The 15,151-nt window shown below is 45.9% G+C and overlaps 1 protein-coding gene across 4 annotated transcripts in view; it reads right to left on the reverse strand.

The window, feature by feature from the left end:
• Nucleotides 1-15,151, reverse strand: part of MAGI3 (membrane associated guanylate kinase, WW and PDZ domain containing 3) — a 184,782-nt gene that overhangs the window by 24,808 nt on the left and 144,823 nt on the right. For all 4 annotated transcript variants that reach the window (XM_053656000.1, XM_053656002.1, XM_053656001.1 and 1 more), the window contains 6 exons: nucleotides 14,903-14,997; nucleotides 12,160-12,348; nucleotides 9,027-9,632; nucleotides 7,778-7,809; nucleotides 5,412-5,568; nucleotides 1,565-1,656 (listed from right to left, as the gene is read on the reverse strand). In XM_053656000.1, the coding sequence (XP_053511975.1) occupies nucleotides 1,565-1,656; nucleotides 5,412-5,568; nucleotides 7,778-7,809; nucleotides 9,027-9,632; nucleotides 12,160-12,348; nucleotides 14,903-14,997 (1,171 nt within the window). The remainder of the gene's footprint in view (nucleotides 1-1,564; nucleotides 1,657-5,411; nucleotides 5,569-7,777; nucleotides 7,810-9,026; nucleotides 9,633-12,159; nucleotides 12,349-14,902; nucleotides 14,998-15,151) is intronic.

A 15,151-nucleotide genomic window follows, 5' to 3' on the forward strand; every position in this document is an offset into this window, starting at 1 on the left:
ACGTTAAACTCAGAAAACGCACTTCTGTGGGGTATTAAAGGAAGGGCAGGTTTACTGCCATCGGGAAAACTTGTCACGGCAGCTGGGTGATTCTTACAAGACTGCGATCATGTCCAGCCACCAGCGCAAGTTCAGCAGATAAAACAGAAATGTTTCTGGCTCTTCAATCTCAAAGCGGTCAACATGCTTAGGGAACAGAGTGTCCCAAGGGTCACTTGCATCTCGGTGAACATGTCTGGATCATTCCTCTGGCCAGCAATTAAAATCCCATCATGAGCCCTGGCCAGGGGGCTCAGTTGGCTGGAGGGTTGTCCCTCATACCCACGTGGGTGAGGGTCTGATTCCCAGTCAGGGCAAATGCCCGGGTTGCGGGTTTGATCCCCAGTCGGGGCGTCTGTAGGAGGCCACCGATCGATGTTTCTTTCTCTATGATCAATAAACATATTCTCGGGTGAGGATTAAAAAAAATCCTGTAATTAGGCATCCTGAATGTTGGAGCTGGTTTCAGAGCTGCTAAAACCTGGCATTTAAGACAAAGTTCTCTCTCAAGTTGTTTGAGAAAATTCTGAAAATGTCTAAGTGACCACTGAGTGCCGCCCAAACAGGAAGCAGTGGAACGGCACTCCGGTGCCCTTCGGAAACAATCTGGGTTCCTTGTGTCTGGCCTGCAGAGGGGAAACCACGTCAGCCGCACCCCACGCGGCTCGCTGGTGCACGCTTACGCCGTGGACATGAGAGGCCCTGTTCAGAAGCAGAACACCTATCTTTTGGAAAGGTGATTGTTACTCATCTAACTTGCCGGCAGGATAATAATGTTGTCATTCTTGATATTACATTTCGCTAAAACCCAACTTAAATATATTCTTAAATTCTACAAACTGCATTATTTCTGTCATTCAAACAAAGGGCAAAACTTAAAAATAATACCCACTACATTTGCTCTCTAACTTGATGGGAGTGAGAATCACATATAAATGAAATTCTAGATTTTAAATGCTTTGCAAGCATCGCCCTCATGCTTTCTGGACAGAAACACGATTATTTTATATTCTTCTAGTCTCATAGGTAACAGATGAAATGGCACGCAGAATACAGAGCATAAAAATGTCAACCCATTAATAATGCGGTGAATGACATGGATTGGGCGACACAGTATTCGTGGCTCATGACAAGAGTTTACAGAAGATCAGACGATGGAGTGACTGCGGTAAATAGGATTTTGAATCATAGGTTCCTCAGGAAAGAAAAATGTCTTAAAACCTGTTTAATGAAGGCAAAAGGAAGTAAAAATTTTAAATAAGTGTTAAGCACACAGAGAAATGAATTCCTGCCCAACTAGTAACGGACATGTCCAGTCTGCACCCCCCGAGTTAGCCTCAGGGGCTCCAAGTTAACTGAGGGACCACGACTCCAAAGAAAGAACAGTTCTCCTCTTAATAATGAAACTGTTAGAGAAAACAAAATTTAAAAAAACAAAACAAAAAACAACGAAAACCAAATTCTGTCAAACTGCCACTTAAAAGCTTGACCGGGAGCAGCTGAAGCCCAAAGAGTTTAAACTCACAGATTGGTCAGGTCCGTCTCCGCCCAGCACCCTGAAGCCAAACCCCGATTCCTGCTTCCGAAGAAAAACGTCCAGATCTTTGGTGTTTGGCGCTAGGGAAAAACCAGAAAAATGGTTTTTAAAATGAACAAATATTTTGGTTTACTTTACAAGCATTAAAATAAAACAAAATTCAATATTTAGTAGGATAATATTGTAGAGATCAATAAACTACATTCTTAGAACTTTCTGAGATGCAAAAATTTACATAAGCATATATCACCACAAACCAATCATAAATCTTTGTTTTGAGCTCCAAACAAAACTGTGCCGAGAATGCTTTAGGAATATTTACCCTCATGTCCACAGCAGTGTTAATGGCAGCATTACCCTGCCATTAACTCCTCATGCCCTCAAATCAATACTACATATTAAATTCGGAACTATCTCACTTAAGTGTGATATTTGATAGGTGCGAATTATCTCAGTGAACTCGGGCAGATACTGGAAGAAGAGAGCCCATAAGATGCCTTAACTCTACTCCTGACCTAATACCTTTGTTTCGGAAAAGCATTCCACATGAGCTATTTCCTGAGCCTCATTTTGCAAAATGATATTATTTTAAAAGAAAGTTAAGTAACAGCTAACACCTGTTCTTAGCCCCATTTTCTAGCTGGGGAACCTGAGGAGCCAGTGTCGCGCAGGAGGGAGACAGCAGAGGCTGAGAGTCAGCTCCAACTCTACGGTCCAGCCCCCACCCCTCTCTGTCCCGCCCCACGAAGGGGGATTTGTCAGAATATTAAATCAGGATAAGCTACTTTATAGCTAAAAGTTTATCTCTGAGAAAACATTAATGTTACTTATAAGTAAGAAGTATTTTCTAGAAAGAGAAAAGAGAGACCTTTAGAGATAAAAGGACTCATGAGTTCAACTCGATTATTTTATGGGTGAGGCCCAAAGGGATGGACTAGTTTATACCAAGTTTAAGAATGTATCAGACTTCCGCCAAGATGGAGGAGTAGGTGGAAGCACTGTACCTTCTCACACAACCAAGTTTAAAAACAACAAAGTTTTAGCAACAAAAATGCAGCCAAACCACAGAAAATTAAACTATACGGAAGTCTGACAACAACGAACCCTTCAGCCAAACCAGTAAGAGGGGCAGAGCCAGCAGCAGAATGGGGTTGGGCAGGAAAGATCCACTGGACTGACTTGGGCATGCGACCCAGGTGCGCCAGCAGCCGTGGGCAGATCCCAGGTGTGGAGTAGTGGGCGGACCCACTGAATGCGCAAGGCAGTAGACTCACTGAGGGCTGACCACGGTTACACATTCATGCACAGATAAACTGGTGAAGGAGGGAGCAGTGAGACAGACCGTGCAGGCCCCAGCGGCGGGAAGCGGCAGAGGGGACCGCCATTGTCCCTCTCTGACCCTGCCCCCACATACAGAGTCACAAACCAGCGACCTGGGTGGCCCCGCCCTGGTGAACAACTAAGGCTCCACTCCTCATACATAACAGGCACAAACAGATAAAAACATGGCTCATGAACAACTGAGAGCCCCAGAGCCCATAAATCTAAGGATGAAGAAATAGCCAAACTTTCAGATGCACAGTTCAAAACACTGGTGATCAGGATGCTCACAGAACTGGTTGATTTTAGTCACAAATTAGAGGAACATATGAAGGCAAAACTAATTGAAATGAAGGGAATTGCACAGGAAACCAATAGTAATGGAAAGGAAACTGGGACTCAAATCAAAGGAGTGGACCAGAAGGAGGGAAAAAATGACCAAACAGAAAAGGATGAAGAAACAAGAATTCAAAAAAATGAGAAGCTTAGGAACCTTCAGGACATCTTTAAACGTTCCAACATCAGAATTATAGGGTTGCCAGAAGGGGAAGAGGAACAGCCACGAGTGGAAAACTTATTGGAACAAATAATAAAGGAGAATTTCCCCAACAGATTTCCAGGAAATCCAGGAAGCTCAGAGAGTCCCAAAGAAGTTGGACCCAAGAAGGAACACACCAAGGCACATCATCATTACATTAGCCAAGATTAAAATGAAGGAGAGAATCCTAGAAGCAGCAAGAGCTAAGGGGACAGTCACCTACAAAGGAGTTCCCATCAGACTGTCAGCTGATTTCTCAAAAGAGACCTTACAGGCAAGAAGGGGCTGGAAAGAAGTATTCCAAGTCATGAAATCCAAAGACCTACAACCAAGATTGCTCTACCCAGCAAAGTTTTCATTTAGAATGGAAGGACAGATAAAGTGCTTCTCAGATAAGACCAAATTCAAGGAGTTCATCATCACCAAGCCCTTATTATATGAAATGTTAAAGGGACTTACCTAAGAAAAAGAAGATAAAAAAGATGAACAGTGAAAGGACAGCAAACTCACAGTTAGTAACAACCACACCTAAAACAAAAGCAAACTAAGAGGAGAGCTAGATCAGGAGCAGAACCATAGAAATGGGGATCACATGGAGAGTTAGCAACAGGGGAGTGGGAGAAGGAGAAGGGGGGAAAAGGTACAGAAAATAATTAGCATAGACGGTAGGTAGAAAATAGAGGGGGAGGGCAAGAATAGTATGGGAAATATAGAATCTAAAGAACTTGAGACACGTGTTCATGAACTAAAGGGGGGGAATGGTGGGGGAGGGGGTGTGCAGGGTGGAGGGGAATGAAGGGGGAAATAGAACAACTGTAATAGCATAATTAGTTAAATATATTAAAAAAAAGAATGTATCAGGACGTGAATGGAAGTTTGAAGTCTCCATAGTTACACTAATTTAAATTATTGCTTTGCTGTGCTTATGCCTGGTTTTCATCTTCCTTAAACGTGGCTTGGGACGATCAAGATAAAGGTCTGCAATTGGCTAAATAACCATGAAGTCAATTATATAGAATATTTCCCCCTGGGTACATCTCTTCCAAGGTAGATTCAAATCTCTAAAAAACAAATACATTAAGGAAATTAAGCCTATTTCAGTCTGCAACTTTCCTCTGGAAAGGATTACCCTAGTAAAGCAGCCCGTGTGGACCCAAGCCTGTGCCCGGGGTGCTCCCCCCCTCACTGTGCCTCAGCCGGGCTCTGCAGGAGCCTGCTGTGCGGTTTCCCCCTCACACTGCAGAGCCCTCTGACTCATTGGCCTCCATTCTAGGCCGAACATCTCTCCGAAGCACAGACCGACGGCATCACCCCTAGAGTTAAAGGTGTCTGCCCACCTCCTCTGGCCAACACCGGCCTCCACCACGGGCCCCTGCCCTCTGGGTTCCCCTGACAACCACGCCCGGCCACACTGACCCTCTTGCAGCACCCAGACCACGCAAGGCCAAGGTGCAAATGCTATTCCTTCTTTCTTTCCCTCCTAACTGTCCTGCAAACACTTCTTTGTCTTTGAAGATGTGGCTAAAACCCAACTTCCCGTATGAAGCAGTGCCCGCCACTCCTGCTACCCGGTCCTCTGGACTCACTTCCTGCGGTCTGCCCGTCTGTTACTGCACCAGCTGGGCTTATGGGTACCTATCTGCACACTTATTTGATTACATATTTGTTTTTTCCATTGAGGTCGAATCATCTTTTTGGGTGCAGTGCCCATGCAACCTATTTATTGATCTCTCTATTCCCATTACTGACTTCGATGTTGGGTAGATAGTAGGCACTTAATACACGTTTTTGAAAAAAATGAATGAGCGAATGAATGAATGAATGAACGCTGAACATACACGGAAGAAGCCTGGAGTCATATGAAATGGGAATGAAGGGATAAGTTTTAAACATGGCTTTGAAAGATGGGCAGGCCCCAGTTCAAAAAAAATTCAAGTTTAGTCACATGCTCTCCTGAAATATCACACAACTACTTACGTTTATCTTCATATAAAGTCTTGGACTTCAAGTAGACCTCGGAAGGATCCAGTTTCGGGGACCCTGACCTGATAATGCTGGGCGGAAAAGGCATGGGCTGGGGGACGGGCTCGTTTATGGCCTCCAAACTTCCCGAATGCTCCTTTTTATCTGTTTTCTGAAATGGAAAAGGGCCTTACTTAGTATTTAAAGAAACCAGATGGTTGATTAGTTCATAAAACGCTTGTCTACACTGTACGTCACTGATTCCGGAGGCAGAGCTGGGGCGCTGCAGGGGAGCAGGCGTCTGTTGTTACCGTGTCTGGCTAAAACACGTTTAACTGAAACTAGAAAGGGCTTCGGGTGATATCAAGAGAAAGGCCTTAATTAGTCCTCTGAGCCCCCTTGCCCAGCTCTCCAAAAGCAAGACACAAGTCCCCTTTGAGAAGATGAGTAGCGATGCAACACATGGCAGTGCTTCTAAGTGGAGCAACAGGGAGGCAGGCGGAGAGAAGATCCCCAGGAAGCCCCACCTCCCCACTCCCTGAATCTGCCCCCCATGGGGATGGTCCGGAGAATATTCTTCTGAGCAAACGCAGCAGGAAGCGTTGCTCTAGTTTGGGTCGGGGAGACCTGCATGGCCGAGCCAAGTGTGTCGGGGAGATGGGCACTGCTGCCAGCCAATCAGATGAGGGGAAACAGAGCATATTTTTGCAGTTTTCTTGTTCAGATGGCACTTGAGCAAAGTAACATCCAAGCAAACAGAGTTCTTTCAGAACATCTTAAAAATGAAATCCAACAAACAGCCTGAAAAAAATAGGGTTTTGAGAACAGCTCGCAGCCCTGAACTACGGTGGGGAGAAGGGGATGATAGATGTGTGTGATAAAACAATTCACGCTGACTGGGACGCAGCAGCAGCAGCCAGTGGCCTGAGAGCAGGGAGGGGCCGGAGGGGACCCTTCGCTGACCCAGACCCAGGCAGATGGCGGGGAGATGGGAGCAGCCTCCTCCCCTTTGCCCTGCCCGTGCTGGGATTCTGGGAGCAGCACGGGTCAGCGGGGACTTCCGTCCACTCGGAAGCACTGGGGTCACCATGCCGCATTGCATCCACAATGAAATTGATAAGGGGGTGCAGGAGGGAAGAACGGTTAGCCGAGGAACCAGAGAAATGTAGAAAACTACAGTGCAATTTGAACTGCACTGGAAAAAAAGTTCTGTCCACACTGGACCTAAGTGGACCAATCTCTACAAGTGCAGTGTTTCTTTCCTTTGGGTCCGTAAAGTGACCAGTTTGCAGAGGATCCCATTTGGTGGGCTAGAAAGAATTTATCCATCTTACACGCGACGGTCTTCCCTTTCGTCACGGGTGGTTTAGGGTCATGCACAACGTTCCTCAGGTGTGAGACGACAGACGCCAACTCGAGCAAAGTAGATCGATGCAGGATTTCTCACCGTTTGCCCACGTCCAGGTAACTATGGCGGCTTGAGACGTGGCATGTGGACATCCCACACAGTCTCTCCACCAGCATCGTTCATCCGGCGCCTCCTCCTCCTCCTCTGGTCTTATTCTCTCTCCACGTCCCTCAGTTGGCTGCGCAGTTATTCAGAAGAACGCCAGCAAAAACGCTGTTGCACCTCCGACAGCCTGTCACCTGGACGACCAGCGCCCTGGGCACAGAAGGCTGCGATTCTCTCGCAAGTCCTGTCTAGTCCTAAACGTGAGAAGGTCGTCTAAGTGGGGGTATTCACGGTCTCTGTCCGCCGGGCACCACGACGCAGATGTGAGCTTCCTCTCTCACACGGAGCGAGGGCTCCTGTGTGGGCACGTCAGTGTGCCCACTTTTACTGTTCAGAGCGGCGATTTTCAATCTTTCTCATCTTGTGGCACACGTAGACTCAGTACTAAAATTCTGCGGCACACCAAAAACTATACTTTTTGTTAATCTGACAAAAAAATAGGTTTGATTTTGATTCAGTCACACCAGTCAGCTATTGTTGTACTGACTATTGTCATCTTTTTTTTTTTTGGACAATCTAAGGGAAAAGAGGTCAGTGCCCCTGACTAAATGGTCAGGTATTGCATGTTTTACAAACTCTTGCGGCATGTCAGTTGAAAATCGCTGGTCTAGAGGTCAGGACTGTTGGTAGTTCAGGTCTCATATCCCTCCAATGGGCACACTGGGCCAGGGGAGCACATCTCCTCTCTAGGGGGCTTTTTCTAACTCCCTCGCTTCCCTCTGAGTGTCTGACACAAGCCTGGGGCAGCTTGGCTCCTACTTCTCCTGGCCGGGCCAGTCGAGGCTGCAGGGAGTGGTCCTTACACAGGGGCTGGGGCATCCCTTTGGGTGTGTTGGGAAGAAGCATTTGAGGGCCACTGTATACTCACCGTTTTGGTAGTTTTCGTTGGTGAAGGAGGACCTTAAAAAAATAAGCCAAATTTTAAAAACAGAGGAAGCATTTCCAGACTACAAATACTGTTAACATTTAAGATAAACTAGCTTCGACCTTCGGCAGGCTAGTAAATTCTCTGACACCTCCTATGTGCCAGGCATTATGAATTATTTCATTTTTATGACAATCCTAAGGCATGAATGTTACTACCATTTTACAGATAAGGCCACCAAAACTCAACATTATCTCCCTACACCACAGGACACCCAGGGAGCAAGACACCCAGGGATGTCAGAAACTGACATCCAACCTGACACCACGCACTGGCCCCCGTCTCATCTGCGCAAACTCTGGAGAACCCTCCAGCCCTCCCTCTGAGCACAGGCCACCGACTGGCAGAGAAGAAACAAAAACAGTTCAGAGAAATGAGAACGAGAAAAAACAAAAACAAAAATAACGCAATGAAGCCGAACTACTCGAAAATGAAAACTAAAAGCCAGAGAGATGAATCAGTGAAGAGCCAGATTTTATTCATTAAAGTACTAGTCGTTCATAGGCACGGACTTAGGAGAGCCTATTAAAATGCAAACTTTGGGATCAGTCCCTGGACCTGAACTGATAACGTCTGGGAGCAGTTCATGCCAGCTGATGACCTTGGAAAATAAAGATTATATTTCTCTCACTGGAGCACTGTGGGGTTTAATTAACATCTGCTGATAGGGACCGGAGCTTAAGATAGCAGCTTTCCGAGCACAGGTTATCAGGATCCCTCCTGCAGAACGGATTAGCACCCCCTCCCACACTCTGCTCTTCACAGAGGGGCTGGCTCTCCCAAACGTCTTCGGTGCGGCACGGAGGTCCTGCCGAGGGACCAGTGGTGGAAAGAGTCCATTTCCACCGTTGTCATCAACAGAGAAGACGCAAGTAAGAGGATGCATTTCATGTGAAGTAACACGACTGACTTCACAGTGTGCCTCTCTCCTATCATTAAAGACATAACTCGGATTTTTAAAATACAGAGGAAAAGAAATCCATCACATATGTATGAGTGAAACTATTAATAACTAAGGAATCTTCTGCAAGAGCTACTGCTCATGGAAGCTGACAGAACCTTCCAGAAATGCCCACTACGGACCAGTTAGGCCTGCGGGGAAAAGACACCATAACCCGTGAGGAGGGACAAGAGACAGACAGACATGCGTGAACGGCGACGCCTTCGCCCTGCGGTGCGTTTGTTCACTCACCTCCTCTGAGGATGAGCAAGGGCACGTCGGCCCCCACCGGGAACTGCTTCAGCACCTCCACCACTTGCAGGTGGGACAAACTCTGCACGTTCTGATGGTAGATTTCCTTAATCACATCCCCCTTCCGTAGGCCCGGGCACCACTGGCTGTCCAGTATCATTTTCACCTTCTGCCCAGTGGGGCTGTCGGCGATGGCAAACCCGAAGCCTTTAGGGCCCTTCACCAGGGGCACAGTCACCAGGTCAGGCTGGGAGCTGCCGGACGACGCCGTGGACGCTCTCTGCTCGCTCGGATCTGATGGCCCGTTGAGACGGTCACTGGCCAGGGGGTGTCCTGACTTTCCGTTCTGGTCCAGGACCATGGCTCCCGACTTAAAATCCTGAGTGTTCCCGCCAGTCTCTCCCTTGGCTGTCGACTGCCCGTTGATGACGGGGGTAGCGGCCACCATGTCCACAACGGGGTCTTCGCTGTCATCCGGCAGTGGGTAACCACGACACAAGGTGAGGTTCACGTACTGATTGACGGGCACCAACTGAAACATCTGGACAACATCTGCGTGGGTGTGACCAAGGACACAGCTGCCATTGATATCTACAATGACGTCACCTGGTAACAGATAACCGCGGTAATGATAATTAAAACCACCGGACAAGTTCATTTTTTTGTTGTCAGGGGACACAGAAATAACTTAAATTTAGCGTCTAAATTTGAATTCTGGAAACCTCTTCCTGTTCATTAACTGCTGGGTTTGAATACAGACATGTGGCTCTCCCCTGTGACTCCTCTCTAGGAAAAATATGTAAGAGGATAAATCTTAATTATCTTTGTAGCAAAGGGTTATGACCTCAAACTCAAGGGACTCATACCACAAATAAGCGCAAATTCGCATTATCATCGTTAGTCCCTTCTCTGTGCCCCACCTACATGCCGCACCAGCGAGGTGCATTGCAGCAGCCGCTCGGTACACAGCAGAGGAGTGAGTAACTCCCACCGGCTCCCTGCACGAGAGGCGATCTTCAAATACCACCTTGTTTCTTCACTTAGAAGAAGCCACTAGGATGTGATTAAAAATTCATAATGTAGGGCTAAAGATTGGAATAGCGTTGTTATGAATATATTTTCTTTCGGCATCCTTCTTTTCTAGAGTTTCAACTTGTTGTAATTCAGATTTCACAAGGAGAAACAAGGAACACAAAATCCGACACAAGCAAAGGATATATTAAGACACTGAAAAGTCAGCGAAACTAATCTTGTGGAAGTGAGCTCGGCTGCCCCATGTTGACATTTTTACAACCGCTGCCACTGGACATTCAGCAGCTGTGCTTTTCGAACGCAGCCTTAACTTTTACAATTTGTCCTCTGCTGTCTCACCCATTTGCTGCTTTCATTTGAATGTAACTAATTAAAAGATTACTGCCAAATAGAGGTACTTTAATTTGTTCTGATTTCATGTGAGCTTTAGAAAAATCAACATGTTTTTAAAAAAAACATTAGTCTGTGGAAATTTGTTTTCAAACCTAAGATACAGAAATTAGACTCATCAGAAACAAAGTTTTGACTCTTCCTCCCCTGGTTAAAGTCCCAGAATTTTCACGGAAGTATTGGATTGCTATGCAAATAAGGTAATTTTAGACAAATCTGAATATTATAAAATCTCGACAACATACATAATAGATACAAGATATGTGCCATGGACAAAATGTTCAAAAAGTTCAAAAACTGAGAACTTTTAAAAAACCTTATTAATTTTAATCTCTAGAGTTTATTTTATAATGTAATAGAGGAGGGCTAAGATAATGATTTTTATAAATATAACTTTTGATTAAGTTTAAGTTCCCGTCACCTACACGGGGAAGCAGAATTTGAAAGATCCCCCACCCTGACTGGAAACCGGCCGATATCCACCATGAAAAGTACGATGACTTTGGAACTGTCCAAACGCAGGCTGCGTTCACAGGGCAGGTGAGATGACAGAGGCCCAGAGACGTCTAGCCAACGGCGCGAGAGGCAACCTCAGTGGAATACTAAAACCCTTCTGGAGAAAAGTGTTTAAACCACCTTCGGAACCTGTAGCCAGCCTTGAACTTCCCCTCTGCTATAAACACTGTCGGCCATGTGCCAATTCCTAGAAAGTATGAAGTTAGGAAAACTACAGAAAAGACCAGTGGGTACAGCTCTGTAAAAATGGTAATACGTGTGTCCATCATTCTCCATATAGTTGCTTAATTTTATTCACCATCAGTGAGACTAAGGAAAAAAATGAAAAAAACTTGGGAGAAAACTGGGGGACAATTTGTTTGGTGCTACTATCAAGATAACAATGGGTCATCTTTCAAAGAAGATTAGAGGTCAATGTCGGGTAGCTCCAAAAGTACCCGCATAACTGAATAAAACCAAACAATCAAATAGTTTTCTGAGATGGTTCAGAAATCCTTAGCTTAGTAGAGCCAAAGGGTTAACTCAATATTATATAAATTATTCAAAAATTAATAAACTTAATACCTTTTCTCTGTTTCCACTTATTTGTAAAGACAGCCCTGCCTCAAAACTAATATGTACCTAATTTAAAGGATAAGCTATTTTAACACAGAAATCTCCTTCATTTGTATAATTTAGTTCCTTTTCTCTATATAAATTATATAGTTAATATACTATATGCTTACATATTGATATTTATAAAATTTACTATATACTAAGTCGTATATTTTTGCTACAGAAATTTAAAGATGCTTGAATCATTTTTAATGAAGTACTGCCCCAAATGCTAATGGGGATGGTATGTAATATCCAGAATATGTATACACATATATTTATTACATATGCAGATATACAGGGTCTGGCACAAATAATGCCCCCTTTTATTACAAAATCTTTTATTATAAAATCATAAGCATGTAATTCTGTAACACAACAACATCACGCCCAAGCACACCATATGACATTTTAGGTGAAATGATCAAATGAAAACTATACATTATCACACCCATATGATTACCTGACCAACCACACCCAGGCAGGCCTTACTTCCGCCGCACCCTGTGTGTGTGTGTGTGTGTGTGTGTGTGTGCGCGCTCCCACTCTGATTTTTATCACAGCATCACCGTTCTTCAAGCCGTTCCGAAAAGCGGCTCACCTGGTGCGATCTTGCCGTCCTGAGCGGCAGGCCCGTCTCTCAGCACGTTCTTCACCTGCAGGAACTCGTCGGGCCTGTCCCCGCCGATGATGGTGAACCCGAAGCCCATGGCGCTTTTCTTCAGCGCCGCTCGAACGAGGACGCCTTTCAGCTGGGACGGGTCTCGGGTGAAGTGGGACTTTCCCATGTCTGGGCCCAAACGAGAAACGGCTTTGAGAATGAAAACCATGACCATGCCTACGGCCCTCGAAGGCAATTTTTAAGGTAGTCTATGTAACTTAACACAACGAACCAGAAAGAAGAGAACATCAGAGAGAATCTAATGTTATGGAACAGTTAGAAATTAAACTCATAAACTACTAGTAAATCACTAAAAACACTTGGTGAGTCATTTCTCTTTTCTAGGATCCTTCCATGTTATGTGAAAGGTAAAAGCACCTACTTTTCCCTCCTCCTCACCGCCTTGTTTGTACCTACTTTCTCCCCAGGGGTCACTTGTCTGGACTCAAAACGGGAGGTGCAACCTGACTATTAAACTCCTGGAGGTCGGCGACGCCCACTCCGAGGTGCCCTTCCCTTGACCAGGCATCCACTCGGCCGGGTGTGCACTCGGTGCCGGGAAGGTGGACACAACCGTCACACACCTGGGAGAGAGGCTGCTTGCAGAGCTTCTCGTAAGGACAGCCCGGGCTTTCTGTGGCCTTGCGCTGACATCGGACGGGAGGAGAGAATCCTAAACACAGGAAGGAGCTTCCTGTTTCTTTCGCTTACGTTCAGTGGCTGTTTCAGGACGAAAAAAAGCACAGCTCCACTGATAAGCCTGTTCTGAGCGACTTCCTCAGACGGTCTCAGAACTGAGGGTGGTCCACACTTGCAGAGGACACCTCCTTTCCTGTCCCCCGCCCCCGCCCCGATGGCTGCCATCAGGGCGCTTCTGAACACCCCGAGAGGACCAAAGCAGACAGATTTATAATTTCCAAAGCACTGTTTAAGTTAACTTTTAAAAAGATGGTTTAACATGTTCTGCCAAACATTTTTTAACAGTTCTGTTGAGATATAACTCACATATGACAGAATTCAGCCACGTACAGTAGACAAGTGAGTGCTGTTCGATCGTCACCGTAATCTAATTCTAGGAAAAGCTCTCCTCCCTCAGACAAGAGATGCGCAGGCCCACGAGCAGTCACCGCACTTCCTTCCCAACCTGAACTCACACCTAATCTTGGGTGACCACTCATCCAACTGTCTCCAGATCTGCCCGGTCTGGATTTTTACACGAATCGGACCACACAACATGAGTTTTCTGAGTGGCCCCTCTCACTCTCCGAAATGTTTCTGAGGGTTGTTTGTGTCGCAGTGCATTAGTGCTCTACCCTTGCACCTGCCGAGCGCGCTCCGCTGCACGGACAGATCTCACTCCATTCATCCATGTCAGCTGATGGACACTGGGGCTGTTTCCACCTTGTGGCTACAATGGATGATGTTGCTGTGAACTTTCACGTCCTCTAAAATTTCTGTCTTTCTGATTTAACTTTTCCTGACACCTCGAGACCCGGGTCAGAAGTGATGGGCACCCCGTGGCTTTCTCCACCAAAGCAGTGCTGAGTACTCCCAGCTTTATGGAGCCACAGCCCCTTGTAAGTCTCTATTAATGGTAACGGAAGGCAACAGTTATCGGTCACCATTTGCAGATACACTGTAAGCACTTTGCTTGTATTAATTTGCAACTCCAAATCACCTTAGGAGGTAAGAATAGTATTACCCCTATTTTTCAGACGAGGAACACAGAGGCACAGTTTAGGGAACTCACCCCAAGTCGCACAGCTGGGGTTCAAGCTGCCCACCCACGCACATTTAACCGCTGTTCCCAGATGCCACCTGTCATCCAATGTTGTGACCATTTGTTTCCTACATGAGATTGTCAACCGTTGGGGGCTAGACCTATCTAATTGTTTTTCAATACCATATTCCTGGCAAGGCACGGGGCATCTGGTAGGTGCTCAAAAAGATTTGTTAAACTAAAAATATTTGCTAAATCAAATGCAAAACTTAAGAGAGGAGACTAGGTTCTTGAAGAGTAGCTGCAAGAAAGAACAGTTTCTCTCGTGGGCAACAGAGGTGGGGAGTCTACCCAGTCGCTACAATGCGACCGCACAAGCCGCTAAGGTGGTTGTTAATGACAGATGGAGGAGGGGCGGAGACAAGGAGGGAAGAACAGAAGGTAAGAAACTGCTGGGCATTTTTTTCAAAACACACATAGCTAGGCTCCCCAAAATCTCAGATCCCATTGAGTTTTAAAATGTTTCCCTAAATGACCCCAGTATTATTAATACCATCCCATTTGAGAGGCAAATAATATGATGGACTTATTTAGTATTTCTTCATATCAGTTAATGAAGACTCTGGAATGGTTGATGATAACAGACCTAAGCAATTAACTTGGGAGACACTCATAATGAATGAGAGAGCTAATACTGGCCTGGCCTTAAGCATCAGGAATCAGACCAATCTTTAAATCCCCCACCCGTATCAAAGCTCCCAGGCCCTTCTCCCAACGGCTCACACGGCACGAGAAAAACATCGGTGTTCTCAAAACATTCCAGTGTGGGGCTGCGATCTGACCCATCTGCACAGCAACAGAAATGAGACACGCTCTGCCGGGTTTCGGAGCCCCAGTGAGGAGCTCCAAGTCACTTGGAATTCCGTCAGCATGGAAGTGTCACGGGTTAGGAGAAAGTCCTACCTGGTTTTGAAGAGCCCACATCAGGCTGTCCTGACTGCTTTTTCCTTTTGGCTTCCTCCACCGGATTTTCAAACTGGGTTTTCTGGTTAAGGTGACTGTAAAGTGTAGAAAAACATGCATTTCAGTTTGAGATGAAAGAGTTACACTGTTTCAAAACTGTCCGCCAGACCGTTCCACCGCCGCAGTGTAGGGGACAGTCTGGATCCTTAGGCGTGGGGACAAAAGGAGCTGACATGTCGCAGTGGAAGG

This window comes from Artibeus jamaicensis, unplaced genomic scaffold (genome assembly GCF_021234435.1).
Source record: "Artibeus jamaicensis isolate MK-2021 breed Jamaican fruit bat unplaced genomic scaffold, CSHL_Jam_final scaffold_1689, whole genome shotgun sequence".
In the NCBI taxonomy this organism is placed as follows: domain Eukaryota; kingdom Metazoa; phylum Chordata; class Mammalia; order Chiroptera; family Phyllostomidae; genus Artibeus; species Artibeus jamaicensis.